The 25,913-nt window shown below is 51.1% G+C and overlaps 16 protein-coding genes across 16 annotated transcripts; 8 read left to right on the top strand and 8 right to left on the bottom strand.

Annotated features, from left to right (window-relative positions):
* Positions 1–1,206: 1,206 nt before the first annotated feature.
* On the bottom strand, positions 1,207–1,965 carry BBBOND_0403220 (hypothetical protein; the record flags this gene model as incomplete). Its single annotated transcript, XM_012914566.1, has 1 exon — positions 1,207–1,965. One exon carries the CDS (start codon positions 1,963–1,965, stop codon positions 1,207–1,209), a length of 759 nt encoding a protein of 252 aa, XP_012770020.1.
* Positions 1,966–2,257: 292 nt separating this feature from the next.
* Positions 2,258–2,461, top strand: BBBOND_0403210 (hypothetical protein; the record flags this gene model as incomplete). The annotated part of the gene is made up of 1 exon (XM_012914565.1): positions 2,258–2,461. One exon carries the CDS (start codon positions 2,258–2,260, stop codon positions 2,459–2,461), a length of 204 nt encoding a protein of 67 aa, XP_012770019.1.
* Positions 2,462–3,257: 796 nt separating this feature from the next.
* Positions 3,258–3,506, bottom strand: BBBOND_0403200 (hypothetical protein; the record flags this gene model as incomplete). Its single annotated transcript, XM_012914564.1, has 1 exon — positions 3,258–3,506. One exon carries the CDS (start codon positions 3,504–3,506, stop codon positions 3,258–3,260), a length of 249 nt encoding a protein of 82 aa, XP_012770018.1.
* A 250-nt stretch (positions 3,507–3,756) lies between these two features.
* Positions 3,757–5,314, bottom strand: BBBOND_0403190 (hypothetical protein; the record flags this gene model as incomplete). The annotated part of the gene is made up of 2 exons (XM_012914563.1): positions 3,757–4,938; positions 4,976–5,314. The coding sequence occupies 2 exons, from the start codon at positions 5,312–5,314 to the stop codon at positions 3,757–3,759; spliced, it is 1,521 nt and encodes a 506-aa protein (XP_012770017.1).
* A 507-nt stretch (positions 5,315–5,821) lies between these two features.
* BBBOND_0403180 (hypothetical protein) lies at positions 5,822–6,034 on the bottom strand (the record flags this gene model as incomplete). Its single annotated transcript, XM_012914562.1, has 1 exon — positions 5,822–6,034. The coding sequence occupies one exon, from the start codon at positions 6,032–6,034 to the stop codon at positions 5,822–5,824; it is 213 nt and encodes a 70-aa protein (XP_012770016.1).
* A 389-nt stretch (positions 6,035–6,423) lies between these two features.
* Positions 6,424–7,825, bottom strand: BBBOND_0403170 (hypothetical protein, conserved; the record flags this gene model as incomplete). The annotated part of the gene is made up of 3 exons (XM_012914561.1): positions 6,424–6,686; positions 6,730–6,916; positions 7,031–7,825. The coding sequence occupies 3 exons, from the start codon at positions 7,823–7,825 to the stop codon at positions 6,424–6,426; spliced, it is 1,245 nt and encodes a 414-aa protein (XP_012770015.1).
* Positions 7,826–8,405: 580 nt separating this feature from the next.
* Positions 8,406–9,292, top strand: BBBOND_0403160 (peptidyl-prolyl cis-trans isomerase, putative; the record flags this gene model as incomplete). Its single annotated transcript, XM_012914560.1, has 2 exons — positions 8,406–8,558; positions 8,909–9,292. 2 exons carry the CDS (start codon positions 8,406–8,408, stop codon positions 9,290–9,292), a joined length of 537 nt encoding a protein of 178 aa, XP_012770014.1.
* Positions 9,293–9,528: 236 nt separating this feature from the next.
* Positions 9,529–11,206, bottom strand: BBBOND_0403150 (S-adenosyl methyltransferase, putative; the record flags this gene model as incomplete). Its single annotated transcript, XM_012914559.1, has 7 exons — positions 9,529–9,837; positions 9,876–9,989; positions 10,028–10,123; positions 10,162–10,345; positions 10,381–10,544; positions 10,583–11,023; positions 11,105–11,206. The coding sequence occupies 7 exons, from the start codon at positions 11,204–11,206 to the stop codon at positions 9,529–9,531; spliced, it is 1,410 nt and encodes a 469-aa protein (XP_012770013.1).
* A 137-nt stretch (positions 11,207–11,343) lies between these two features.
* Positions 11,344–11,906, top strand: BBBOND_0403140 (hypothetical protein, conserved; the record flags this gene model as incomplete). The annotated part of the gene is made up of 3 exons (XM_012914558.1): positions 11,344–11,493; positions 11,666–11,738; positions 11,797–11,906. The coding sequence occupies 3 exons, from the start codon at positions 11,344–11,346 to the stop codon at positions 11,904–11,906; spliced, it is 333 nt and encodes a 110-aa protein (XP_012770012.1).
* A 683-nt stretch (positions 11,907–12,589) lies between these two features.
* Positions 12,590–17,200, top strand: BBBOND_0403130 (hypothetical protein, conserved; the record flags this gene model as incomplete). Its single annotated transcript, XM_012914557.1, has 1 exon — positions 12,590–17,200. The coding sequence occupies one exon, from the start codon at positions 12,590–12,592 to the stop codon at positions 17,198–17,200; it is 4,611 nt and encodes a 1,536-aa protein (XP_012770011.1).
* Positions 17,201–17,209: 9 nt separating this feature from the next.
* BBBOND_0403120 (hypothetical protein, conserved) lies at positions 17,210–19,760 on the bottom strand (the record flags this gene model as incomplete). The annotated part of the gene is made up of 2 exons (XM_012914556.1): positions 17,210–19,348; positions 19,386–19,760. 2 exons carry the CDS (start codon positions 19,758–19,760, stop codon positions 17,210–17,212), a joined length of 2,514 nt encoding a protein of 837 aa, XP_012770010.1.
* Positions 19,761–20,679: 919 nt separating this feature from the next.
* On the top strand, positions 20,680–21,920 carry BBBOND_0403110 (hypothetical protein, conserved; the record flags this gene model as incomplete). The annotated part of the gene is made up of 7 exons (XM_012914555.1): positions 20,680–20,778; positions 20,817–20,888; positions 20,926–21,023; positions 21,062–21,278; positions 21,315–21,404; positions 21,443–21,727; positions 21,822–21,920. The coding sequence occupies 7 exons, from the start codon at positions 20,680–20,682 to the stop codon at positions 21,918–21,920; spliced, it is 960 nt and encodes a 319-aa protein (XP_012770009.1).
* A 219-nt stretch (positions 21,921–22,139) lies between these two features.
* Positions 22,140–22,838, top strand: BBBOND_0403100 (hypothetical protein; the record flags this gene model as incomplete). The annotated part of the gene is made up of 3 exons (XM_012914554.1): positions 22,140–22,239; positions 22,386–22,552; positions 22,629–22,838. The coding sequence occupies 3 exons, from the start codon at positions 22,140–22,142 to the stop codon at positions 22,836–22,838; spliced, it is 477 nt and encodes a 158-aa protein (XP_012770008.1).
* An 86-nt stretch (positions 22,839–22,924) lies between these two features.
* BBBOND_0403090 (hypothetical protein, conserved) lies at positions 22,925–23,873 on the top strand (the record flags this gene model as incomplete). Its single annotated transcript, XM_012914553.1, has 7 exons — positions 22,925–23,033; positions 23,070–23,130; positions 23,165–23,255; positions 23,314–23,403; positions 23,440–23,520; positions 23,561–23,681; positions 23,716–23,873. 7 exons carry the CDS (start codon positions 22,925–22,927, stop codon positions 23,871–23,873), a joined length of 711 nt encoding a protein of 236 aa, XP_012770007.1.
* A 117-nt stretch (positions 23,874–23,990) lies between these two features.
* On the top strand, positions 23,991–24,285 carry BBBOND_0403080 (hypothetical protein; the record flags this gene model as incomplete). The annotated part of the gene is made up of 3 exons (XM_012914552.1): positions 23,991–24,098; positions 24,138–24,203; positions 24,226–24,285. The coding sequence occupies 3 exons, from the start codon at positions 23,991–23,993 to the stop codon at positions 24,283–24,285; spliced, it is 234 nt and encodes a 77-aa protein (XP_012770006.1).
* A 63-nt stretch (positions 24,286–24,348) lies between these two features.
* Positions 24,349–25,776, bottom strand: BBBOND_0403070 (-DNA/RNA-binding protein KIN17; the record flags this gene model as incomplete). The annotated part of the gene is made up of 3 exons (XM_012914551.1): positions 24,349–24,625; positions 24,662–25,494; positions 25,651–25,776. 3 exons carry the CDS (start codon positions 25,774–25,776, stop codon positions 24,349–24,351), a joined length of 1,236 nt encoding a protein of 411 aa, XP_012770005.1.
* Positions 25,777–25,913: the final 137 nt, after the last annotated feature.

Genomic DNA, 25,913 nt, shown 5'->3' with positions numbered 1-25,913 from the left:
ATTTACTGAGCGACCCTCATTGTACGCCAAGAGATGCATACTACGAAGCATTAACCGTGCATCATAGATCGTTATTGTTCAATGATTAATCCTAGTTTTGGTATAGATAAGCGTTTACAACACGCTGCTACAGTGACAGGGGTTGCCGTATGATCACAGTAACTTTTTCCGAGATTGACGAATCAATGGTGTGCTCATATCGTCAAATGTAGAGTCTTCTCAGTCGTGTTATTATTCAATTTATTAAGAGGTGTGATCGAATACCAACAGACGCGAGAGATCGTCGAATATGCTATAGTGAAATGAGACCGTTTTTTCAAAAGTGAAATTACAGACGCTCCACATTATCATATAGGAAATCCTTGTGCGGTAATGCCGAGTATCCATCAATACCCATGCCCTCGTATATCATTCCATCTACAATATTATTGGTAAATGTGCCAGGGTGTCCAGGCGATCTAGTAACGCATCCCGTATCGAAAACATAACTTTGTATAATGTGTCGGCGTGGCCCTGAAAATGAATGTATTGCTAGAGCAATGATTGTCTCGCCATCTTTAGTCGTGCATGGAACGATGGCAGTGACGGCTTAGACACACCGTCGTTCCCACGGGACTGCCGTCTAGTCTCGACTTAGTAGGGCATAGCGATCTAGCTATTCATGTCCACGTGCAGCCCAGAACGACAAATGGGACGTAAGGGTTTTAAGAGAGAAAATATTATACGCATATGTAAATCTATTAATGATAGTAACTGTAATTATGGATAGCTGTACTAAGTGGTACATTCCACACGTGCCTACACCGCTCACCCAATAGGCGACATGCATCCCTGCCACTTTGATTGGAGCGGTTTTTGAGGCGCTAGTCGCTCATCTGTCTACGAAGGCTGATAGGAGTGCATTGCATTATTTATAGATTGCGAATCTCCATGCGACGTCTCTCACAAGAACATCGAATCCTGTGGCGCTGGTACCAAAAACCGCCATCTTGCGTCCTGAATACAATTCTTATAACGCCAATAGCTTTGTCTGCGTTGACAACGGCAGCAATGTATAGAATTAACACCGTGTCAACAATATTGGCCATCACAACATTTCATACATTAGAAATGCCCCGTGAGAATTCGTGATACCAACTAGACGGATACCCAAACGCGAAATGATAGTTTGTCGAACTGCTCGTAGTATAAACCCGCGATTTCTACTCAGTAGAAGGCCCAGAAGCCAGCGAAGTTGTAGATAGTGTCCAACACATCCATATGCATATCTCTAAACGCATGGCGAAGATCTGACCGACTCAGGCCATCGCGGCATTTCGATTCAACAAAACCCATCGCTTTCATTACCTTGCTCACAAGCAGAGTCTCATTAGGCGGTGGAGTTCCAAAGTGGTGTCCATTGCTACCAGTAAACAAAGAATGTAAACCTGCGTACAACATTGGCGCAATCCCCACGAGGACTGCTGCACAGTCTTCCGGCCTCTTCGAGCACGAGGCCTCCCACGTCGCTTCTGAACTGTAAGCGGACTCGTACTGGCCAGGGGTTTTAATCTCATTCAGGAACTGCTCACAGCCATCCGCAATTTTATCTACATCCTTTGCGATGCTGTCAGGTGTGACACCATTGACCTTTACGATGTTTTCATAATCACTTTCGTGGAGCGCAAAAAAGCGCTTGATATCCACAAAGTCGGTTTTATTCATACGTTCCGTGAATCTACGCAGCAGGTCTCCAACTGCCGGCAAGTCCTTAAATTCCTTTTTCTGCATGAACTCCCTCGAAAGGCGTTTGACTTTTTCGACAGATGGTACATACGTCGTACCGACAGGCTTGTCTACTAGGAAATTGTAAAGTGCGTAACCTAAAGCCTGCGTGTTAAACTTGGAAGTTCCCTTGACAGCTATCAGCCAGTCAAGGCACTCCTTGAGGTTACGAGGGACATCGGTCAGCGAATGGTACACCATTTTGACAAGATTCGTTGGACTATGCAATTGAGATACACGTATGCGATCTACGGTCAATCTCCAGGCCAGTTTACAAAAGTGACCTTGTATGTAAACAGCTGCGTCTTATTGGCGGATTAGCACAAAAGCCGCAGCGTTCGAACATACGTGTTTAATTGAAATTTATTAAGTTTAATATACACCGGACGTGTGGATGATGACGGCGCAATTGTGACCAAGGTGTCTTGTCTTAGATCCACACAAGTAACGTGACATGCACTACGCACAACGCATGTCATTCGCATATGCTATAATGGCAGACATTGACGCTATAAATGTTGATAGCTTTGACGGTGGTTTACTTAAACAAGTGATTATAAAGAATTGCAGTTGGTATGCTACAGAATCCATGCTGACACGTCGTGTCAGACAGTCGGCATCACCCAGCATCTCCAAAATTAGAGCAGCTCCCTTAGCTATTCATCTTATTACTAACTTTCTACCTGTGAATCCATGATGAAATTCAGCTGCTTCGCAGGAATGAGGCTGCTCATTTTCTGACATTGGTAACCGTTCACCCAACTCCACAATCGATAGCCACCGTAGGATGTCGCTATTAACTCACACCGTTCAGCTTAAAATCGACACCAATTGCTCTAATTGGGCACCAAAGTAGTTTATGTCGTCAATTCCTAGGTTCCAAGCTGGGTGAAGTTCTATTTTATTGCTTGTTGGGGCAGCTGATCATGAGGCGGGTGCCTGTCTCCTTAGTAAACGCAATTTGTATATTAAACCTCAACTCACCCGTTTTGTTGGGATATTTGTAGTAGACAATGAGAAAGACGACGACAAAAGTAATAGTGCCAAATATTGCGCATAAGCGAACTATGCACCAATGACATCGACACTTGAACCAATTTCTACATCTCGCACAATCGTTATAAGTCCACTTCATACCCGTTTAAGACGTAGTACATTCAACGCCCCTGTCCACAAACTACATCGCTGAGGTGGTCACAGGGTTATATGACCTAACGGTAACTGCTATTTACAACATAAAAATGTAGAGACAATGTGTAATATTTAGACGTTGTGATTATTCCTCCAACTTAGAATCACCTCAGCAAGATCTGCAACCAACCTGGCCCGTCGATAATTTACCGATTATTAAGGTTGCAACAGTCACATTTAACCGCACTCTAAATATCGCAAGTGAACATTGCCGTGACCTATAACGGAGCGATACCATTAAATAACAGCTATAACATATTCATTGCCGAGGATGAAAGCTCTGTTCCGGTGTCTCGATGATGCTATGCGCCGGGTGACGCAAAGAGATAGTGGGTCCAGCACGGATTGGATGGACGCTTTGTAATGGCTAAGGACGCAACTTTGTACATTTCATCGCTGTAAATGCCCACATTTCTGTAAATGGCAGTTGCTGTGGTTAGTGTTGCCGTAAGGTTTGCATTTGCAAACATTTTATTGACAAATAGCAAATGCGTCTGCCAAATCTGAACGTACTTTTGTCCTGTATAAGCTACGGGATGCTTTTCACCCATTTTTACTATGAACATTTTTTTTTGGAATAAGATTTACCATAAAGAGTGGGTGGTTATTTCTCTGCCATATAAATATGCTTCCCACCATTATTTTAGATATTACTCACCTCATGCGAGGAGGTGATATAGAATTGCTTTTGTAATAATATAATGGGACAGGTTCAGCGGTACTTTTGACGAAAAACTCTAATTCACAACAAAGTCGATTATGTCCTCAACAACCGGTCATAATCATTGCTTAGGCGCATAATTATTTCGCCGTTACATGGTTCGATTCACGTTGTGTTGCATCGGTTCGCTTAAGTTTATCTTTATCATTCTCATAAGTAAAAAATAACGCAATATAACACAATGTGTTGATCGATGTACCTGCTAAAATAATGTACATCATCGACTTCCTTAACGCCTCTGCATTTCTTTCTTTAACAGCCGCATCCATGGTATCGAACGACTCCCTAGATGGTACATAGCCAAATACCTTCTCAGTTAAATACGCAGAAACCTGGAAAAAAACTACACTACTTGCGATGCCAGATATGGTGCGAACCATGGCAGATGCCGTGCCCTGGTACATATCGTTGATTGATTTTTTCATAACTGCCCTATCTACGCCGCCAAGCGTTACTAATGTTCCGCCCAGCGTTGCCAACTCGACGTAGTGATACCAAAGCAACTTTCCAGATGGCGCCTTCCCTAAGAAAAACAATAGGCACACAACTAGTCGGACTACCATCACGGCAGCCCCCGAACCAAGTTCACTATATACGTTATCGGCTTTAGCAATCGTATCTATAATCATTCCCCCTGCTGCACTTCCAGCTGCGCCACCAATCAATGTAACAGCAACCGCAACACCAGCCATTGTGTCGGATACTCCCAAATATTGCAAGTATATGGTCATATAATTAAAAGCACACATTGGAGCTTCTGCTATGAATATGGTAAATATCAATATCCATGTCGTTGCAGTCATAAACACAGACTTGGCTGCACCTTCTAATAATTTGTTAAAAGTTGTATCCTCTGACGTACTTGGCCCTTGGTCACCATTTACACCATTAGAAAGCGAAGGTTTATTGCCTTCCATCCCGAAAATAATTGCAACACCAAACAATGTCCATATGTACCCCAGCACTACGTAGGAAGTGCGCCAGCCATAATATCCCAATAATACCTTGCGTGCAATAAGTGTGGTTATGACAGCGCATAACAATCGCCCAATGCAATTAAGAGACTGTAGACGTGTGAATATCTTACTACCCTCAGATTTCTTTGGTTTCTCTGGGGTCGCTGTTCCTCCCGCCATCGATTGCCCCGGTGCCCCATTTGTTACCTTTGTTTCATTTGAGCTCGTTGAATCAGCAACAATCTTTTGTTGCACTGGGTAGACGCACGCAAACCCGAACCCATGTAGGAAACGCAAAAACACAATCTGCACGTGCATTGACAGTGTAAAAATCATAACTTACCACATTGTAACGCGACGCAGAACTTAGAAGAATTGAAGCCATACCCATCACTAACAAACCACCCCCAAGAACGTGATTCGAGTGATGTTTATCTGCCAGCAATCCCCAAATTAGGCAACAACCCATGCGCGACATAGTAGACACCGTTGCCAACGTAGACAACTGAGACTGCGAAAAACCCAAAGTCAACTCGAAAGCCCTCATGCACATGGACAACACCTGTTGGTCATAGCCTTCAATGAATGATACGAGGTTGTAAAGCGATTGTCCCAAGCTATTATAGATGAGTTTTGGAGCTGAAGTTGCAGCTGCGGGTTCAGTTGACTTAGAATTTGTCATTTCCCACTGCTATAGTTGTCGAATGCGTCAAATAGTGTTTTATAAAACTGTCCTAGGTGACTAATAATATATGCATCAGCAGAAAATGATGAGGAATAGGCATCATATACTGCAGAGTGTAATGTTATTCATTGCGATTAAACCACATAGAGCGAAACTATATGGCACATGTGCACGGCAATACTAGCTTGATCAATGACAGTATTGCCATCCATAATTCGTTTTGCCCCAGATTAATAGTCCTTCTCATTTAGCGAAAAACAGCGACACATCAAACGATTGCCATACTGAATAACTGAAATGTGTTCGCCTATATTTAATAAAAATAAATCTCTACCGCGTGCACCTGGCCATCGGGTAAATACTAGCTCATTGCTGTAGACGGCCTTTGGAATGTGTTTCAAGTTCTATAGTGTGGCACGTGATTACGTTCCGCTCGTATTGTTTTCGCAGCTGTTAATAGCCCATTACGTACATACTACAGATGTGAGTTGCAGATTATAAGCCTTACTGTCGCTGTTCGTCACTGGTGTCAAAGACATCCGACCCTTGTAAGTACATTGGCCATTTACAGCCGTAGTGATTTATGCGTTTCACGTCCCTAATCGAAGAGTGAACTACATCGAAACTTGTCCACTTGTTGAAAGCCACTCCTATGAGATCATTCACAAGGTAATCTTGCATAAGCTTAAGATGCAGCATGCTGTGGCTCCTCCCCATTTCCCGTCGGTACAAGTAGGGCTTCTGCGGCGCAGCGCATGAAACCCTCAGCCGTACCATACATCAAGCAAATATGAACCAACTATCCTGGGGGCTGGCTATGGACGTGATACTATACTCTACTTAATATTATTTTCAGTGAAGCTATGAGTGAATTGCGCTTAGATTTTGTAGGAATGCCTGTTGACGTTTATTTTATATATTGATTCCATGTGCCTTTCGTTTATTCCTGGTGATGAAATATTTGTAGCAATAAAAGAGTGCCTCCACGTGAAACTGCGCCGACGGATGAATTGCCCCTGGCAAACATTTCTGTGCGGCTCTGCCGCTCAGGTCTTTGCTAGTAGCACGGCCGCGCAAAACCCGGTACACTGACCACATGCTCACATCTAACCGACGTTGCGGTTCTTGTTCCCGCTTCCCCTGGGGTGGTCATCTTTCCAGTCGTCCCACGCGGCCTTCTCTTTGGTGTCGTCGCTGTCCCTATCGGAATCGTCGCTACTGCTCGATTCGCTGCCACTACGGCATCCATCGTCCTCTTCAGCACTGTCATCTTTTCTCGTGTTCTCTTTAGCGCCTCTGACACCAATGGTGTTCACGTCCATGTCCATCTCGATGCGAGCGCACTCATCCAGGGATATGTTGGGCAAGTCTGACGCAATGGTAACAGTTGATATTCCACTAGGTTAACTCACTGTGGCCAGGTACGAATATGAGCTTCTGATACAAAAAGTGAGCCGTAGTAGGGTCCAATTTGGAGACTCCGTCAACTCGAATGACCCACGGTTTTGAGCGAGAAGGCCTGCTCCGCTTATCTTCCTCGACGGTGTTTGACTCGGGATTACCGGCCTCTTTCAGATGGCGTTCCAGCAACGGAATTTCCTAGCAGCGTATGTGAATAGTTAAACGATCAAACAATGACATGTGGACGGTGGAATGCAGTGCACGCATAGCAAACATCAATTATTGTACACTTTCCAGAGGATATGAACTAACCATCTTTATCATATCGTAAAGATTTATGGCCTCGAAGGAAAATAGGTGCAAGAGATCCAGAACTCTGGCTCGCAAGGTAGCCTCTTCAGCATTTTTGGAATTGGCCTCCTTGAAAAAATTGATGATCCCTTCGGTTGTGTTGAATGCTGGACGCATTCTCCCCAGAATCTCGATGGTGTATTTCGTGGAATTGATCCTAAAGGTACGCCTTTCATCGGCAATGTCGCCCAAATTGCGCTCCCAGTAGACCAGTTCACGCTGGTGCATGGCGTCCATGCGGATGAGGGTGTGGATGAATTCGGTCAGATACACCACGCATCGCTTGAGCACATTCAAGCGCTGTTTGAGGTCAGGCTTCTCAAGGCCAACATGCGCCGCCAGGTATGGGAGCATAAGGAATTTGAGATCCTCGGTATGCACATCCTCCACCCTCTCGTTAGACGAGAAAATATGCATTTTGTGGCAGGCCACCATCATCAGCTGGAATGCATATTCAAGATCTTTCAGCACTTGGAACTTCCGGAGACGGTCGGCATCCCGGGCAGCCTGCCCCGGCTGGGAGCTCGCGCCCTCACCCTCCAAATTCCTGTTAGCAGTTTCCTGATTGACTGATTCCTCAGATTGGATCGGTATTTCGTGCGGCCAGATAGACACCACGGCGTCCAGTTCATTTTTGAACGTGGAGTGCGTCTCATAACCCCGCTGACACCATTGCATCATAAAATACTGCGCAAACGCCTTGGAAAAAAGGTCGTTCAAAGCTTCCATTTCTGACTTCCCAGAGTGCGTATCCATTGCGTCAAATTTTGAGAAACTCAAGGATCACACACTATACACATCCAACAAAAGCGCGCCGTATTATAACACACCGCGTTGGCACAAAAGCCTTTTTAGACCTAAGACACCGACCTTCCGTCGTTGACATAAACCTACATACGCGTGTATGCCATTTTTTAAAGCGGTGTGAAAGGCAACGGGCCGAATGCATTGGATAACTTACTTCCCATCCGATGCGCGCCGAATCCGCAGAACCGACAAACCCAATCGCGCAACGAGCACAGAATAATTCCAACAGATTGTTTTGAACCTACTTTCGAACAACAAATAAATGCAATGTGTCACTCGACCACACAGCCTGCGGCCCGCGCGCGGGAGGGAAAAATAGCAGCAGCCCTATGTACGCGCAGCCCCAGGACACGAGCGTCGGCAGCAATTAGTCTATGTTTTTAACGCGAACACAAGTCAGCATATACGAAGTGTGTACTCCAAGTGATTCTTATTCGAGGCCCGGCACCGTTGAAATTTTTCATTTGGTGTTTCAATAATTACGTTTTGCACTGTTCGCCGGTAGCACAGCTGCGCACGGCGTTCGGACATGCGTAATTTTTTACGATCATTACCGCATGTTTGGTCGCAAACGGCGGGGTTGAACTATTTGCTTGTTGCCGTGAGATACATGTCCAATCGGCGCCGTCGGTTGCTCAACGGTACTGACTACCTTAAAAGCAAGTCCGGATACGCGGGAAGGGTTAGAACTAGGAAGCAGGCTCCCTGCCGAAAATAAGAGCCCAAAAGGTGGCAATACAAGCAACTTGGTATGTGCAAGTAGTGCTAAAGCAGCCCTTTGACAGACGCTCCCTCCGCGCGTACGTAAATACTACCTTTACTGCGGTGTGTCATTACGTTTGGTGCTAGACTGTATTGTGAGACGGCAGCAAAGCCTGTGCGCCCGATGCTCTATCATCTACGAGGACAGATAACTCTCAGAACATAAGCGTCCTGACTTCAGAATTTCCCCAACGCTCGACTCAGGATTAGTTACCCTCATATTAGCAAGCGAACCTAAATAAGCTACCCCTCTTCTATCGATTGAAGTAGGTCACAATGCCCAATATGATGAGGGAGATGGTGCCCACCAAGGTGCGGTGTGCCCACATTCTCTTGAAGCACAAGGGATCGCGCAATCCGATCAACAGAAACACCAATCAGAGGATCACGCGCACAAAGGAGGAGGCTATTGCGGAAATGACGCGGCACCGCGAAGAGATCATGGCTGCCGAAATACGGGACCGTGAGTTCCGGAAGAAGGCCACGAACATATCGGAGTGCACAAGTGCTCAGAACGGAGGCGACCTTGGATTTTTCACCCGCAACGAAATGCAAGGCCCTTTCTCCACTGCAGCGTTCCTACTTGCTGTCGGCGAGGTCAGCGGCCTAGTGCATACCGAATCGGGGATTCACCTCATTTACCGGATAGCATAAGATTCCATCGTTCCCAATGTCCCAAATGAGCTCTCAGACCTTACGGAATTGCCATCCTTAAATGTAGACAACGAGAGAAGTATTCTCCGTGGTGAAAAACACTATCTTGTCTGAGCGCGTAACCCTCAGATACAAAGGCATTATTACGTTAATAATGCCTCCCGCACTGTTGTAACGCTAAAAGCGACACCAATTGAATTGTTTCGCTATGCGTATTTCTGTTTTATAAAGTGTGTTCACTCTTTTGTCATTTGCCGAGACCGCTGCAGGCAGCGCAGCTTGGCGGAGCGCGACTTCTGGTTGGCCTTGCTCTCTGCAGAACCGGCCGTCACACACTTCTTGGTCAGCACTCGGTAGACGCTCGAGTCCGGAGACAGTTCGGAGGCTGATTGCAGGCCAGCAAACGCGCGCTTAACAGCGCGGTCCTCCAGAGAGTGGTACGATATGACCACAAACCTGCCGTGCTTGCGGTGCAGCAGAGACGGTGCAAACTCCAGAAGGCTCTGCAGCTCAGATAACTCGTCGTTGACGTATATGCGCAGGGCCTGTAAAAGATTTGAGGGTTTGGACGGAGTCGATCTACCTGGAAAACTCGCGAAAGCACCTTCATTGCGGCTTTGTGGTTACCGCGCACGCAGCTAACCACGATATCACGAAGTTCTTTAGTTGTAGATATCCGACCCTTGCGGCTACGCATCTGTGGGTAAGAATGTTAGTCGGCTGCCTTAAACTAACGTCAACGATACGACGAGCAATCACCGCTGCACGAACCTCTTCACCGTATGCTTTCAGAATGTGAGCAAGTTCATTCTCCCTGGCCTTATTAACAATCTGCATTGCGTCTGATTGTCATATTAACCTGCGCATACCTTGAAAGCCGTGTTAGAAGCCCCCAGGGACGACGCCAGGTCTACACCCGTAGGTCTGGCTGTGCTGAAAGGATCGTGCAAAGGGTTCGACATCCGCATGTCAAGAGGACCATCGGTGTTATAAGAAAATCCGCGACATGCGCTCTCCAGCTGGTGGGTGGAAAGGCCAAGATCAGCTACAATGCTGCAGAACGGTTAATGCGGATGCTTAAAACATACCCAGTGTACCCCGTCAGGGGCAGGGCATGCGATTCCAAGACGCGTTTCAGGTTACTGAAGGTCCCTATCACCGGCCTCATCTGCCCAGAATCCACGTATGCGCTTAGCCGACGGCCAGTGTAGTAGACGGCCTCGGGATCGCGGTCCAGCGCCACCAAGGAGCCCTGATGCCATAACTGAAAATAGCAGTAACAGGATTTACCTTATCCGAAAGGCGCTCCAAGATGGCCTCAGAGTGACCTCCATATCCTAGAGTAGCGTCTAAATAGCGCCCATCGGGATTTGTCACCAGCAGGTCCAACGTCTCCTGCAGGAGCACGGGTTCGTGGCGTAGATAGCAGGGCGTTTGTTGAGATGTACCATCTACCGTCGCCACCCCTTCTTCTGACGTGTTATGGTCATCACGTGCTGCATCTGGAAGGCCAAATGCAGTGAGATTGGGAGCATCATTTCCAACGTGATTTTCTCGCTCTTGATCGCCAGTTGAGAATGGCACCGATGGCTGACCTTCCGCAGCAGAAACTGTCACACATCGCCTTGAAATATGACTGATGCAGCGTTTAGATCGTAGGCGTTGAACATAGGCGCTTCCTGGGCCCAGCGACAGCAGCCACAAGACAAGGAGGCAGAGGACGGCAAGGCGCTGACTAAGCGGCCAACCCAAACCTACTACCATCAACTACAGATATCATGATATCCACCTTAAAACACACAACATGCCTACAGCAGCGATTCTCTGGAATTGCTCATAAACCTGGCCTGTGTATAGCGCATATACGGGATCCTGCAGCACACTACCACCTACAGATCCACGGGATTGCGACATATTCTATTTAGGCAATTGTTTTACAGCGTTGGAAATGCTGTAATCTGTTGATCGACGAAGACAAGGAGCAGCAAACCGGCGCGGATACACCTGAAAATCCTCACTGAACGCCGTGAAAAGACACAACTGCCGTCAACATGGAAATCCATAAGGATTCCTTCACGGTGTATGATAAGACGTTGAACGTGCTATCGGTAGAATATGAATCCGGGCTGTATGTCTGGGTTGGCGACGATAGCAAGGCTTGCCGAGACCTACACTGCGGCTTCCCTGTCAACAGGTTAAAGGTACTTTTACTTGTTTCGCTGATAGATTAGACCGCAATATAGACGAGATTTTGTGACGTACTCTATATACAGTGCCCCTAATAGCACCGCATGTGAATCATACGTGCCTCCGTGCATGAGCATATGTTTTACGTAACTAGATATATATCGGCATAAACCGCAAAACGTGCAGGACGAAACCAGCGTCGGAAGCACGCTTATTGGAGACTTGGATGCCATCTCATCAGACTTGGCGAAGATGTTCGGTAAGCTCCAACCAACAACGGGGTGACACCAATGCAGCTGTAAGATTCAACCGAGCAGTATTCCTGAGTTGCAATGTGGAAGAAACAGATAACACCATGCTAGAGGTGTTGCAAGAGGAACTGATCAAGGTGCTAACGAGGATGTATCCCCAATATGTTAAGGTGTGACGCTGCATTCGGATGCTAGACAACGGCTACACATAAGGTGTCACCTGTTGCAAAACGCCTGCAAAGGGCATCCAGCTGCACAGCATTCATAGAATGGTCGCTTTTGACGAGTATACACGCTCCCATAACGAATCACCAGCGTATTTTAATGCATGGAAGGCGCAACGGACGTCGTTTGCACACACAGGGAAGGTTGCATAGCCTGCCTTGTAACTCCACCCACGCAGAACATACTAGCGGCTAAATTGCTTCACCTGTCGCTTATAAAGACCAGAGCATCGGCGCAGGAACGCGCTGTGTGCATGTATGTGTATCATCAAATGCCAATTGTGCAACCCTCACAATGCGGTATGCCGCAGCGGGAATGCAACGCTTTTAGGTTGCTCCCGGTTGCAGTAATTGTATGCTAATACTTGCCCAGTTGAGGATTCTCTTCCTCTCAGTTACGCTTGGTGGCGCGCCGAGTTGAGTGATGTCGTTGTCTATGTATTGATGGTGTAGCTAACGCAAATATTCGGTATTGCGTTTTGATAGTAAATTGCAGTTTTTGTAATATAAATGCCGGCTGTGTGGAATCGCATCGGTGCAAAGTGTATTTATCGATGCGCTTCTGGTCAGAGTTGAGTGTCCGCCAACACGCCGAAATAGGAATGAATCGTGTGCTTATCTAGGCAAATCACCGTATGGATGCGGAAGGAAGAGGGTCAGGTGGAGCCAATGGCTACCCTGAAAATGTGCCCAAGCGGACGCCACGACGGTCTCAGGTCCCCTCGCCCAGCCACGGCTTAAACGAAACAGTGAATGCAGGTGATAGCACGTCTTACGTACCTACAGTATCAAATGAAGATGGCAGCAATCGACGAGTCGTTCGGGGGACGTCTGGAAGCACACCGTTGCCCCCTGAGCGCGTCAACATTGGAATCCCGAGCCGGAGCTTACTACGCATGATCAGCACAGAACCCATTGTAGATATAGGTAGCGCGCGCAATGACGACAGTGGTTCAGGGGCCTTGTTTGTCGATCCAGTATCGACTGGGACTCCGACCAGAACACGCCGATCATCGACCACCGGCCGGAGGAGTTCTGGTGGGAAGTCAATTAATCTATCATCATCGATAAATTCGATGCGTTCGGCCAGTTCGACGGCTTCACAACGGTTTAGACGGTTACCCGCATTTGGATTACCTTTCCCCGGGCAGCTGGCGCATTCTGCGGATGTACCGAGTCCACAAATACTTCATCGGACACCGGGATTGTTTCCAAGATTACATGACGGCAACAGCGCTTTCTCAATGTATGCGGATAAGGTGCATGATGGCTGCATGTCATCGCCGTCACGTCTCCACTTGAACCGAAACTCACCATTACCAGTGCTGTCCAGCGTCAGCGCGCCGGGCGGTTACTTCAGCGTGCACAGGAGCGAGTCAACCCAGGGTAATCGCGACCAAAATAATGGCGGATCCTTCAACGTGCCACTAGCCATGCAATCGGACGAGAGCTCCACTACGGGTGCTAGTTCAGGAACGATGTCCACAATGACGCCGTCCTCCGAAGAATCTTTGGTTATAGAATACCCGCCGAACGCCGACGCCAGATCACATGTAATCCACCATTCCATGGCACCCGGTGTGCGAAGATCAATCGGAAATATACCGTCTAGAGAAAGAACGCCGAGAGGTACCCCAAGAAACCACGCTGGTGAGGCAGGCCAGTTTCCGCAACAGCTTCAGAGCCCTTATCAAAGGGAAACTGGCACGCAGGATTCCTTGGGCAATATTTACTTCAGGCACGGGCAGAGTACTGCCAGCTCTTACGGGTTAAATGGGCAATATTTGACCGACGCGTCGGCACGCCAGTCAACTGGAGGTGCGTCGGGAGGCAGCTTCGCTGACGGAGGGCCCGCGGGGCATACTGTAGGGAGCTCTATCATTCATCGCGAACTGGTGGAAACGCTGGGTGATGAGTTGCGGAACGTGCATTCCGTATCCGAGATTGGTGGGATCGGCTGTCTTAACGAGCCAAGTGGCATACTGAGTCATCGAAGTGCCGATGAGGGGTTCGCTTCGCCACATGGAGGATCCGGAATATCTCAAATCAGGCAAGATAATATAGAACAGTATATTGCCGCCGGTAATTTTTGGGGTAATGAGAGTCACCTGATCGCTGCAACCCATGACAACGGACTGCTCCACCAAACTACTACACCCACTGCCAGGCACAGCGGCGGAAAGGAAAGAGGATCCGCATCACGTCGGTCCCGTATTTCCCATACCGAAGAAATGGGCGACGGGCTTATCGTGAAGCGCAGTGACGAAGGGGAGCATGCAGTGGACGACGAAGAGGAGGGCAGCATATTCCTCATACCGGATAATTTCAACGTGTATGCTGCACCCTTTGGCGATACAGCTGGAAGCAGTAGTGGCGTTAAGCTGGACGATGATGTACAGATGTACACCGCCAGGGGGCAGGACACGGAGGACAACGAAGACGATCAGCCTTGCGCTGGGTCGGAGACGCTAAATTTCACGTTCTCGTATAGTGACGTGCCTGCGGCCGCACAATCCCATGAGGGGAGCAACAGTTCGGGAAGTGTTGGATATGAGGAGGATGCACTTTTTTACAACGTTCCGGGAGGGTTATCGTACCATGCTGGCCTGAATATTCAGGGGCATCCGGGAGTGCTTGCACCAACTGCGCCAATGAACCTTGAGGATCTACTGTATAACCATGCTTTCTATTCTGGCGAGCAGGATATGGGAAGCTGCGACGAACCCGCGGATGGCATGACATTCTCTGACCGAGTGCAACTTTTCGTAGCACGTCGGGCTAGTGAGCATGGACCTGATGGCTCAACCCCGGCCGATTCGCAACTCCCTTCTTCAAATGAAATAGAGCTGGATGAAGATTATATCAAGGCTCAAATGAGTATGATGACGTCTATAGAACAGGGATCTGCCGAAGACGGCACAGGTGGATCCGTCAGCGCACCCCCGAACCTCGGTACGCCCGAAAACAACGACCTCCAAACAATGCCGGTATTGACCGCTCTTCAAGAGAGTGTTGTGCGACAGGAAATATCAGAAATGGGGACCTTGATGCCGCTTATCACCGAAAACGAGCAGATGGAGCTTATAAGGTCCCAACATCCGCTCTCCCCGCCTCGCAGCACGGAAGATTTAATGCACACGGACGATGCCATTAACAAACTGTATTCCGTCATACCTGCAAGTTACAGCCAAATGGCGGTGGCTGCAACTGTGACGGAGTCCACACCTGAAGGAGAAATGGTTGTCGAGAACGCCGTTACGGTACCAGATCCATCGCATAATGCACATTTGGAACTAGCTGCGCCGCTGCAGACGACCGACTTCTATTCGGCCTTGGTCAGAGAGAAGTCGCGGCTGCACAGCGACATAGTGCCGTCATACGATGAACGGTTTATCCCAGGCGTGGCGTACGGACTACGTAACATTCCGAAGCGCTTAAAGCTGGCTGATATGAGCCCTCACGGCTTCAACGACGAGTCCGCACAAAAGGGGCAGGATAATCCCGTAGTGATGCCTGAGGCTGAACTTTTGGTTGACGAGGCGTACAAGAGGGTACAAATCTTGGTTGGAGCTAAGTTGTGTGAAAGCGGTTACAGCATCCCGGCGGACAGCAACGATCGGCCGGCGGATGTTACAGGGCCGCCGGCTGCTTCAGGCATGAACGCGCCATCGTCAACGTTGCTGGACTTAACACCGCAAAAGCGCGAGGTTCAGGAGGAGGCCAAGCAGATGCTTTCCGAGGTCATGAGTAAACTGAAAAGCATCAACGCCGCGAAAGAGAAGATGCACCAGAGCTGCGTATCGGCAACAAATCATGCCACGCTGCTTGCAAATGCCACGGAAGTGTATAGCTCCGTGGTCAAGGAATGCCGTCAGTTGACGAAGTCCATTCAGCAACGTCAAAAGTATAGTGAAATGCAGACAAATCTCATTGGTTTCAAATCCAAGCATCTTGAGACCCTCAGGACGAGAGTTGCGAAGCTCACGCAGCGCGTACAACTGCGCGAGGCCAATGGCCAGAAATTGCAACACATGGAACACTTGATCGAAACCCTGCGTAACATCTACGCCGCGACGGGCATAAGGGTGGTCCCTCTAGACGCGGGCTCGAAGAAAATTCGATGGGTGTTTGCAATTTTCTTCAATGCCGACTGCAACACCAAGCGCTGCATTCGCAGCTTCAGGAAGAGCTGGCATAACGACCTCGTGCGTGTTGCCGACAACCTGATGGATGGCACCATGAACAAGCCCGTGGTGTATCGTCGCATCAAAGCTGAGCAGCGCTTCAACCCAGAGATCAACATGCTGGTTTGCATTAAAGTTACCGAAGGTGGTGCGGGATACGGGAACTTCTTACCGATTTGCATGCGGTCGGTGCTGAGGTGTGGCGACGAGTCGTCCCCGGAGGTGGAAGCAACCCGGACGCCGCATCACCGTACGCACGTCCCGGTGTTCAGGAGCGATGAGTGGCCATCATGTAGCCCCATATTATCAAAAACGCCCTCCGTGACCCGGGAACTGGGGAGGTTCTACTCTTCGGGGGTTGAGTCGACTAATTCCGCAACCTCCGACCCCGACGCGTTGGAAACCGAGGATGCACCTATCGAATTCCCTCGGGGCACATCGCACATAACCATTTGCCCCGTCAAGTGGGATGACATGGTGGACGTGAGCCGGGGGCTCCGGATAGTGTTCACGGCACCGAAGTTCAAGACGGGGGGAGGCTCGGACAAGGTCTGGGAGCAGGTGCTGACGCGGCTGCTTGAAGCGGCCAACAAGCGCATGCGCCAGATCATATCGCGTTGGATGAGCAACAACGTGGATGAGAGCCATCCGGTCACACTGATCGCACTGATGCGTGAGGTCATGGACTACGGGTCGGCGCTGAGCGCACGGATCAGGGTAGTGCAGCGCGAGCTCCTGCAGCTCCTCAAAAGCACGTGCGCAGCCACGTTCACTACGAAGGGTGGTGTCATGACCGTCGAGGTGGTGTTCTTGCCGCAGGCGCCGAAGAGCCCGTCGCTGCTGTGCTCGGTCGACGTCGACGCGTACGACCTGCTGCAGAAGGGCTCGTACACGCGGGCCGCCCGGAACATCAGGTTGCGCGCGATGCAGCATGGCTACGACCTGCTGCTGCACTACATACACGCTGCGATGGCGGCGGGCGACCGGGACCTCAGCATCTACGACTTCGTAGCGGACGCGTGCCAGCGGGCAGGCCACATGCTATATAAACATGCCAATTAAACTAGTGTCCTACGAGCCTTTCGGCAATACGAACGCGTACATGGACTGTGTATCGGGCAGGTGCGCCGCCAGCGTCGACTGCTCCGCGGGCGGCACGATGTAGATTTCGTATGGGCCATCCTGCACGATGGCGACGCGGTTCTTCGACAGCAGGTATTCGCAAAGGCTGTCGTACCGCTCATTGTCCTCCTCGCTCTCTGCGACCATCTTCCACAGCGAAAGCTCCGGGGTCTTCTGCAGGCAATTTACCAGACGCTCTGGGTTGGCCCGCTGGTTCACATCCAAGGTCTGGGGCACGCGGTGAGAGATGTCGCCGCGCAGAAAGATCGAAGATACCTTGCAAATCGGCTTGCTGCGCTTCAGCAGGTTGCACACGAGCGTGTATGCGCTCTTGGGTCTGTTTGGGCTGGCCTCCGCGTACTCGTCGGTTGAGTGGTCCTCGCCGCTGCGATCAGCCGGCACTCGCGACTGCTGGCGCCGGGGGAAACGACCTCGCGTATTCGGATTCCTTTGCTCCACGGGTCCGAACTCAGCGGACGATGGGCCAGATTTGCGATACTTATGTTGCTCATGTTGCTGGTCCGGCGGCTGGTGGGGGCGCTTGCGCGTCTTGGGCCACGGGGGCGTGTCTTGGTGCCAGGGGTGCTTTGGCGTGGGGGCACGCATCGGCCTGCCATCGTATGGCCGTTTTGGGTGCCCCCGGGTGGCGCCCTTGGTCAGCAAATCCACCGCATCGCTATCGCGGCCGTCCAACAGCTGTCGGATCACCGCGTTTCCGTCCGCTCGTCGCTGCAGAGCGGACAACAGACGTTCACCCAACTTCTGGGGCAAACAGCTGACGGGTATCCCACGTGGGCCAGGCAATGGCATCTTGCCACGGTGCGAGTACCGGGTGACAACGTCCAGGGTGAAGTCGACGTTCAATGCAAAAGCCTTCACTGGAGAGAACAAGGCGCCGAGCAGGCGGTTGCGGGCGCGGATGGAGTCTTCTACCGAAGCGTATGTTACAAAAAAGCACCCCTTTTCTGGCGTGAACGTACACGCCTTCACCTCACCGAGACGTGCAAACAGTTCCTTCATGTCTTCCTCGCCCCGGCAGTACGAGAGAATGTCGGTAACGTTGCCGACCCATATTGTATCGTAGGCCGTCCTGGGGCAAGAGAACCGGCACACCACTTCCGGGGCCTTCTTGGTCATAGCCGCGAAAAACTCCGTGCAGTCCGCACGCCGCTGGAACGTGATGTGCAAGAACTTGTCACTCGGTAGCTTGAGGTCGGCAGCATACTGTTCGAGGCGGCAAATCTCGACATCCGGCTTCTTTTGCGTGTACCGCGACAACCACTCCCGCGCCGCACTGATGGTCTCCGTCGCCGACTCCGGCAGTTTGCCCAACAGCAAGTAGCGGTTAGATGTACCGAACTCCTCATACAACTTGTCAAAGTGCCGCTGCTGTTCCTCCACACTTTGATCAGGGCTCCAGTTGCACACTTGGGGCTGCGAAGAAAGCATGTCGAACAGCGACATGCCCCCCAGCTTATGCAGGTTCCGTCCGAAGACGATTTTGGACGGCGGGTCAAGTGGCGGCACTGAGCTCATCGGCGGTACCAGCAAACGCTCCGGCGCATCTGGGAACCTGCCGGGCGGCAGCAGCGGTATCGGGAGCGGCGGGCCGCGGTGCGACGGGTTCATAGGGGGCGCTGAGCGGCCTAGCCTGGGCGGTAGTGGTGGCAGTTTAAATACCGGGGGAGCTGGGGCCATGCGTGGAGCCCCGCGTGGTTTGTGAGGGTGCTTCGTTTTCGATGCTGTGCGTGGTGTCGGTGCGTTGCTGTCGGCACGAGGGGTCGGAGCCCCCTGAGGTGGCTGCAATGGGTTCGCGTCGTCCTGGGTACTCAGCACAACTTGAATGACGCGATTGTGGAGTCGCAGACCGTCCAGAAGCTGCCGCGCCTCGCTTGCGATCGACGCGTCCACAAATACTATCTTCAGCTGGGTACCCTTGAAAACATAAGAATGTAAAATGATATCGGCCATGCTGCTAATAGCAGTGGCCAACGCCTCCATATCGATTTCAGGAGGGATGTTCAACAAATGCACAATGTTGCTGCACGTAACCGTCTGAGGGATGCGCTCGAAAGGGACTTCATCTTCCTGCCAGAGATGAACAGCAAGCGGAAACACGCCTCACCTGCACAGCGCCCTCTTCCTCCTCCTCATCATCAGCCTCACCCCGAGACTCAGCAACTCTATTGCCAAATGATACAATCATGTCGACAAGGTCACGCAGTTTTGCACGATCATCCTCAGAAATGATCGTGCTGTGATTTGGTGGAGGAACCGAATTGGCTTTGTCCTCAGCGACCACCTCCGGCGCAGACTGCGGCGTCGCAGCTTCCGAAGTGGTCGACTCGACAAGGTCGGCCGTAGTCCCTCCCTGCACCTGAGGATCAGGCGCATCGGCCTGGGTGACCGCAGCCTCTTCGTTCGGGCCGCCGTGGGCAACCTCATCACCCATGGCGATACCCGCCTCCTTCACTTCGTTGCGGTTCTCCGTGTTGTCCATCGCGACACCCACGTCACCGGAAGCTGTAGCAAGATGTGAAACAGCCCACACGACCGTACATGTACCACTCTGTGCCAGCTCGCGGCTGGTGGCGATGACAAGCAACACCAAGAAAAACAACACAGAAACCAAGACGCGCCGCTACGCTACAACATAGAAGGCAGACTAGGAAGACATGATCAACGTTTTAAAAACACTAAATATAACAATCAAAAACCCCGGATCACCTAGATTTATCAAAACACCACGACCAGCGGCGTTGCAGGCAAGTGTACACTGTGGAACAGAAATCGAACGGCAACTTGAACGCCCTAATACCTAAATTGCTATGCACATCGCGGAATACAACTACGCATGGAATCAGCGGGCGCATCACTTAACAGGCCAACGGCGCGGTACGGATCGGTAATCGCAACGTCACAGACGGAGCCAAATGACCGCAAAACGAAAGAATCAACCGGCAACTAAATGCATATATCACCACGAGCTCTATTACAGGCCCCGGGGCAGCGAATAACACGAAAACACTGCGGTACGCGTCACCGTCACGATCCGTGTCTTAATTGAGCAAACGAAATACCACGGATTTCACGCAACCAAAGTGCACATTATCACGAAAATCTACCTCCCACATGACATCAGCGATTAACGCGGGCGAAAGAGACAAGAAAATCGGCGAAACGAGCTCTGTTGCACCGGGCACGTCGCCAGGGCCTCGTACCACCCCATCCCAAAGCCGTTGGAACGGCAGACACACGTCCCGCGCCTATTTATCGAACCAGAGCAACTGTGTATCGCTACAAGCGGATTGCGCGCGAAGAGCGCTCGATTCTGAGCAACCTGTGCCCCCCGGAGCGGCTGTGGAGCGCGCGGTACTGCCACGGCTGAATCGCAGTCAATCGCACCGGAAACAGGCCAGATGGCGAAGAAGATCGGCGAGGTCATCGCCGAGATACGGGCGCTCGCCCAGAAGAACAAGTTCAAGGAGATTGTCAAGATACTCTCGGACCTCGCCCATGTTAGTCGATACTGCCGAGTCAGTCACAGCGCGCGCAGAAGTACGAGAAGAGCCCCAAGAAGCTGATCGCCGTGCTGACAATGCGCATATACTACAACATACAGCTCAATGTTGGTCTCCTAGCCATTCCAGTCATATCCGTCGCAGGCAAACCAGAGCATTGTTTCGGACCTGAACCTCATCAAGTCGCCGTACAGCGACAAGTGGAAGTACGAGAGCTACCCTGACGTCAATGGCGACAGGAAGTGCGTTTTTGTGTCAGAATATGGTAATGTGCGCTCAGAGGCAGCATGTGCCCCTTCAGCCTATACCTCATGTACTCGTTCTACCCGTACCTCGTGGGATCGACGTACACCGCGCTGGACAGGCTCCACACACTATGGCAGTACCTGGAGAAGGAGCTCAACGAGGGTAGCCAGCCGCGCGACCTCACCGTCTCACGCATTATACGCGTCAGGCTGTTAGTGGCTGACGTGCTCCTCGGCGAGAAGCGCTACCTCGTAAGTCCGGCACGCCTGCGATGCACAGTTTTGTAGGACGCGGTGGAGGTGCTCATGCAGCTGCAGCAGAGCTATGCCAAACAGGATCACGCCACCAACGCCATGCTCGCTGTTCTCTACAGCCAGGTACGCAGCAGCGTCGACGCCGCTCACGCCCTGCGCAGATCGGAGATACCGCCAATGCGCAGAAACACATCGAGATCGCAATGGAGCTGGCTCCGCCGCAAGCCGAGATTTATCGCGGGATGTATTGCGCGGTCAGCGGGGACTTCGAGGGAGCCTATAGCATTTACAACGCGTGCAGCACGTCGGGAGTGGACATGGAGGAGAGCTTGCTGGTCTCCGCGTGCGAGAACATGCTCATCAACAATGCGGCAGTGTCGCTGTTCTACCTGAACCGCACGGCGGCCTCGAAAACGACCATCGACTCATGTAGACACGTATGCAAGGTAAGCGCCAGGCACGCACGAACCTCGAAACAGCCAAATTTTTGGATGTGGCGACCGTTGGCGACAGAACCGTGACGTGATTGACAATGTGCAGAACTCCAGGCTCTTCAAAGGAATCATGCTGAACGCCGCAATGCTCAAAGGGCTGGCGGTCGACGTAGACACGAAATACGCCGAGGACGATATCGATTGACCGCAGATATGTTATTTGCTCCAGCCGAATTATCACGAACACAGCTGGCACCGGCGCGTCCGCGCGACCCCCATCTGACGGCCCGCCCGGACTGTACGGTGGTGTGTAATCATGCATGGCGTCATTAGACAACACACACTAACTCGTAACGTTACCTGACGCGCAACGTGGCACCTCAAAGGCTCCATAAGTGCCGTTGCGCTGGTCGCTACTTTGAAAATGCCGGCCATCTTCTCGTTCCGGCGAATACTCGGCATATTCGATTCGTGTTGCGCATTTGAGGACTGTAGGCAGGATGCCAACGAGTTTGAGATCGAAGGTGGGTGTAGATCGCGTGTACCTGTTTTGTCTGACGCCCATGGCGGTGCTTGGCGGTTGGCCGGGCGATCGTTATCGGGGCGCAAACCGCGTATACATGTGTGTATGGGAGATGCCTACGTGATGCTGAATTAACGATTGCGGCAGAGCAGCACTTTAGAGACCGTCTACGGAGCTCCGTCAACGTCATGGTCTTGCTAGAGGTTGGTACACGGCGAAATGGTTGTATGTGTTGGCAGGATGGCAGCAAACTGTCGTGTACGCTCCATGTGAACTGCGATCAAGAGATTATTCGCATTGCGTGTGAGGACCAGGTAAGCGGAAACGCCGCTCGAGGGGCGCGCATGGCTACGGCAAATCCCAGTCGCTTGGCGAACTAACGGTCTGCAGATTCGCGAAATGAAGTTCGATGCCATCAAGAAGCTTCTACACACCAGGGAGGAGCTCGGCCGAGTACAGACCGAAGGCCCGTGCCTGAACTTCAGCACCTCAGTGGCGTTGCATCTCTCAGAAAATGGGAATTGCATACCGCTCACGTTCAATAATATTCAGGAAAAGCGCCTGTTTCTCAACATCCTGCGCCCGTTCATCGAGGTATAGACCCGATCACGCCGCGGCGGGGCCGCGGCACACACTCGAGATGCATACATCGCAAAATGTGCCCCTAATATAGTTGCTGATAATAGATGCTGCACGTATTCCGGTCGCTGCTGCCCGTCCGGCTTTTCGGGGCAGCTGGGTGGCTGCCTGGCGGCGCAGCCACTTCCATCGGACCGGAGCCGCGATTGTTCTCAGGTGCGGCGAGCTCGTAGTACCATCATTCTCCGCCAGGGCTGCGCAACAAAAATGCCAAAATCAAGAACCCCTACTACAGGAAGAAGGGGATCTGGGAGTGGGTGGTACTTGAGATTCCACAATGCCCGCAGGTGGCGAAGGAAGCTCATTTTCAGGCTCAATAGGGCGCGGTACAGAAGGCAATTCATAGTGCCCAAGGTCATTGATCCGGAAGAAGCAGGGGTGAGTCGCGGGAACGTGCTCTAGCCTTGTGATGTTGTGTCATACATGCCGCCTACAGGTAAAAAGCAAGCACAGTGCCAACGTCTGGGAGTTCACAATAGACGGATTGCCGATAGGACTAAAACGGCTCAAGCTGTATACGAAACTGGTGAGTCGTACAGAAACATTTTCATAACCGACGCAGCTCACACATCTGCACCTGCAGGACGCCATCGACTGGCTCTATGCCATGCCGAATGTACGCACCAACCGGATATTGAATGCGGTTCGTGGATTGTATTTACGCCGTGCGCAATGAGATTCAGCTCAGCGATGCGCAAAAGAAAATATACGAACAGTACAATGGAGACCCCAGCAGGCTCTACATCCAAAACATGATCATCAACTACAAACCCCCAATGAAGCAAATCAAATACCATGCGTGCAGTAGGTTCAGTTGTAATCTGAATGAATCGACCAGGGAACTTCGGCATCATGTCCACGTGGCGTAACTCCATAGTCTATCGCATCAGGGAGATGCCAATGAACGAGTTCTACCAGAAGATCTTCATACTGGGCAGGGTGAGTGGTCAGCAGCCAGGTGTTTACCTAGCGTGCTTGTGTTATTTTACTGCTTAAGTACTAATCCCCCAAGCTGGCCATTTAGGAGCTTATGGTCATATGGCTTTCACCTGAAAGCGGCCAATACGTGGTACTGATATGCGTTGAGTCATGACGCCGCAGATTCCCAAGAGTATGGGTGCAGAAATGCGAGCCGCGTTGTACGAAAAACGGGTGCCCGCGCAAACCATCACGGAGTGGTACCCATACCTCACCGCCCACACGCGGTTCTTCTTCCGCAGGGTATGATGCGTATCACGCTGTGGCGCACAACTTTCGCAGCAACTCAAGTGGATGAACGATACCGGGCAGTTCAACTATTACAAGCACCGCAGGTACGATGCACATGTACGAAACCACAACGCGGCAGGGACTGGATAGATCAGTACAACAGCAACTTGCGAAGGTAAACTCGAAATCCAAATTATAAAGTTCGGCCAGGAAAATAGAAGAGTCGCGCCACGAGCGTGGAATGAACTGATAGAAGGGCCCACTAGTCAGTACGGCTGATATCGTCGTAATGTACACTGTCAAGCACGGCGCCATCTGACACGAGATGTACAGGTGGAAAATAGAACCTACTGTCAAGGCGCACGGAAGCCAGCAGATCGTCCGGTCGTGTTTTAGTGAGTGAGCCTGCGCGGCCGCGGTGCGCCCCGCGCAACACCATGACCTTGGAACCCACGGGAGGAATCACAGTCTCCACGTGGTTCGAGTCGACTTGATAGTTGCCAGAGCCCTCGATGTCCTGTATGAGCGCACGTGAACCCCTGTATATGGGTCAACACGATGCACTGACAACTCACCCGCCCATAATTTTCACCACACGGCATTTGTGCTTGTATAAAGGATGCGATTGTAGAATGACGCGCACCTGGATGCCGGTCATCAGCCACTTATCAGATGCACCGGCATCTACGGCGTCGGGCGCGGGCGTGGTCGCTTTTGGAACGTCTTTGTCGACCGCCTGCCTCTTGGCGCCATTCAGAGTCATTAGGGTCTCTATTGCGGTTTTGCGCTTCGGAGGGGGTTCTTTGGACGGCGTTTGCCTCTCAGATGTGGGAGTTGCGGCAGTTGACTTCGCCTTCTTGCACAGCTCCATGAACACGTTGGACTTCTTATCCGGCGCGGCCTCCACGGGCTTGGTGAGGTTCGTCTCGAAACGCAGCTTCTCGTCGCTCTCTTTCATTAGCGGGGTGTATTCGGGCTCCTGGAAACCGCCGCGCTTACGGGCGTCCTCGATCATCTTCTGAATCAGCTTTTGGTGCCGCTGCTCAAGCGATATCTCCCGCTTACGGCGGGCCTCCGCATCCTGATCGCGGCGGATTTGGTCCTGGTCTATGTACTCGATCATCCACCCGCGAGGGCTGTCCTCGACCTTGCATTTGCCACTTCGGCCCAGATAGAGCACGAACTCCGATAGCGTCACCCACACCGTGGCGTTCATGTGCACATGCTCCTTGTCGGAAATCACTTCCTGGTAGACCGAGTTGGCCAGGATCTTGGTTTTGCAGTAACGAGTGCGCATCAGCTTCATGAATTCGTGTTCAAAAGCCTTCGAGAACCCGTCCATGAACCTGCCTGCGTTCTGGCAAAACACTTGCATCATACGCTGGTGGCCTTCGGATAGACGGTGGCACTGCAGCAGCATTAACATTTCCACACAGGCCGACATGAATTGCAACGTATACGATGCAGAATGTGGCACTCAGGCAGTGATGTAAAAGGCGAGAGCTCACTGCTGTAAAGGTTTGCAGAAAACGCCAAATGGTACGTTGAGACTGGTGGAACTCACCTTGAAGCCATTCTCGTCACGACACTGCTTCTCACACATCTGGCAATACCACTTTAGCTTCTGAAGGCCCTTGGCCTTCATCTTGTTGGCCAGCCATTTCTGGCTGCCAACCTCTGCGCGAGGCATCGTTAGAATCCCACCGATTCAAGCCAATTGTCCGATGTGAAAATAGAGTGTCTGTACTCTACGTTAATGGAGAGCACTAATGCCTGAAGTCGCATGGAATTGAGCCAAGATTTCATGCTTATGGAAGAGGCACAGTA

This window comes from Babesia bigemina (assembly GCF_000981445.1).
Source record: "Babesia bigemina genome assembly Bbig001, chromosome : IV".
Classification (NCBI taxonomy): domain Eukaryota; phylum Apicomplexa; class Aconoidasida; order Piroplasmida; family Babesiidae; genus Babesia; species Babesia bigemina.
The sequence above is the reverse complement of the archived record's forward strand: the minus strand, read 5'-3'. Positions and strand labels throughout refer to the sequence as shown.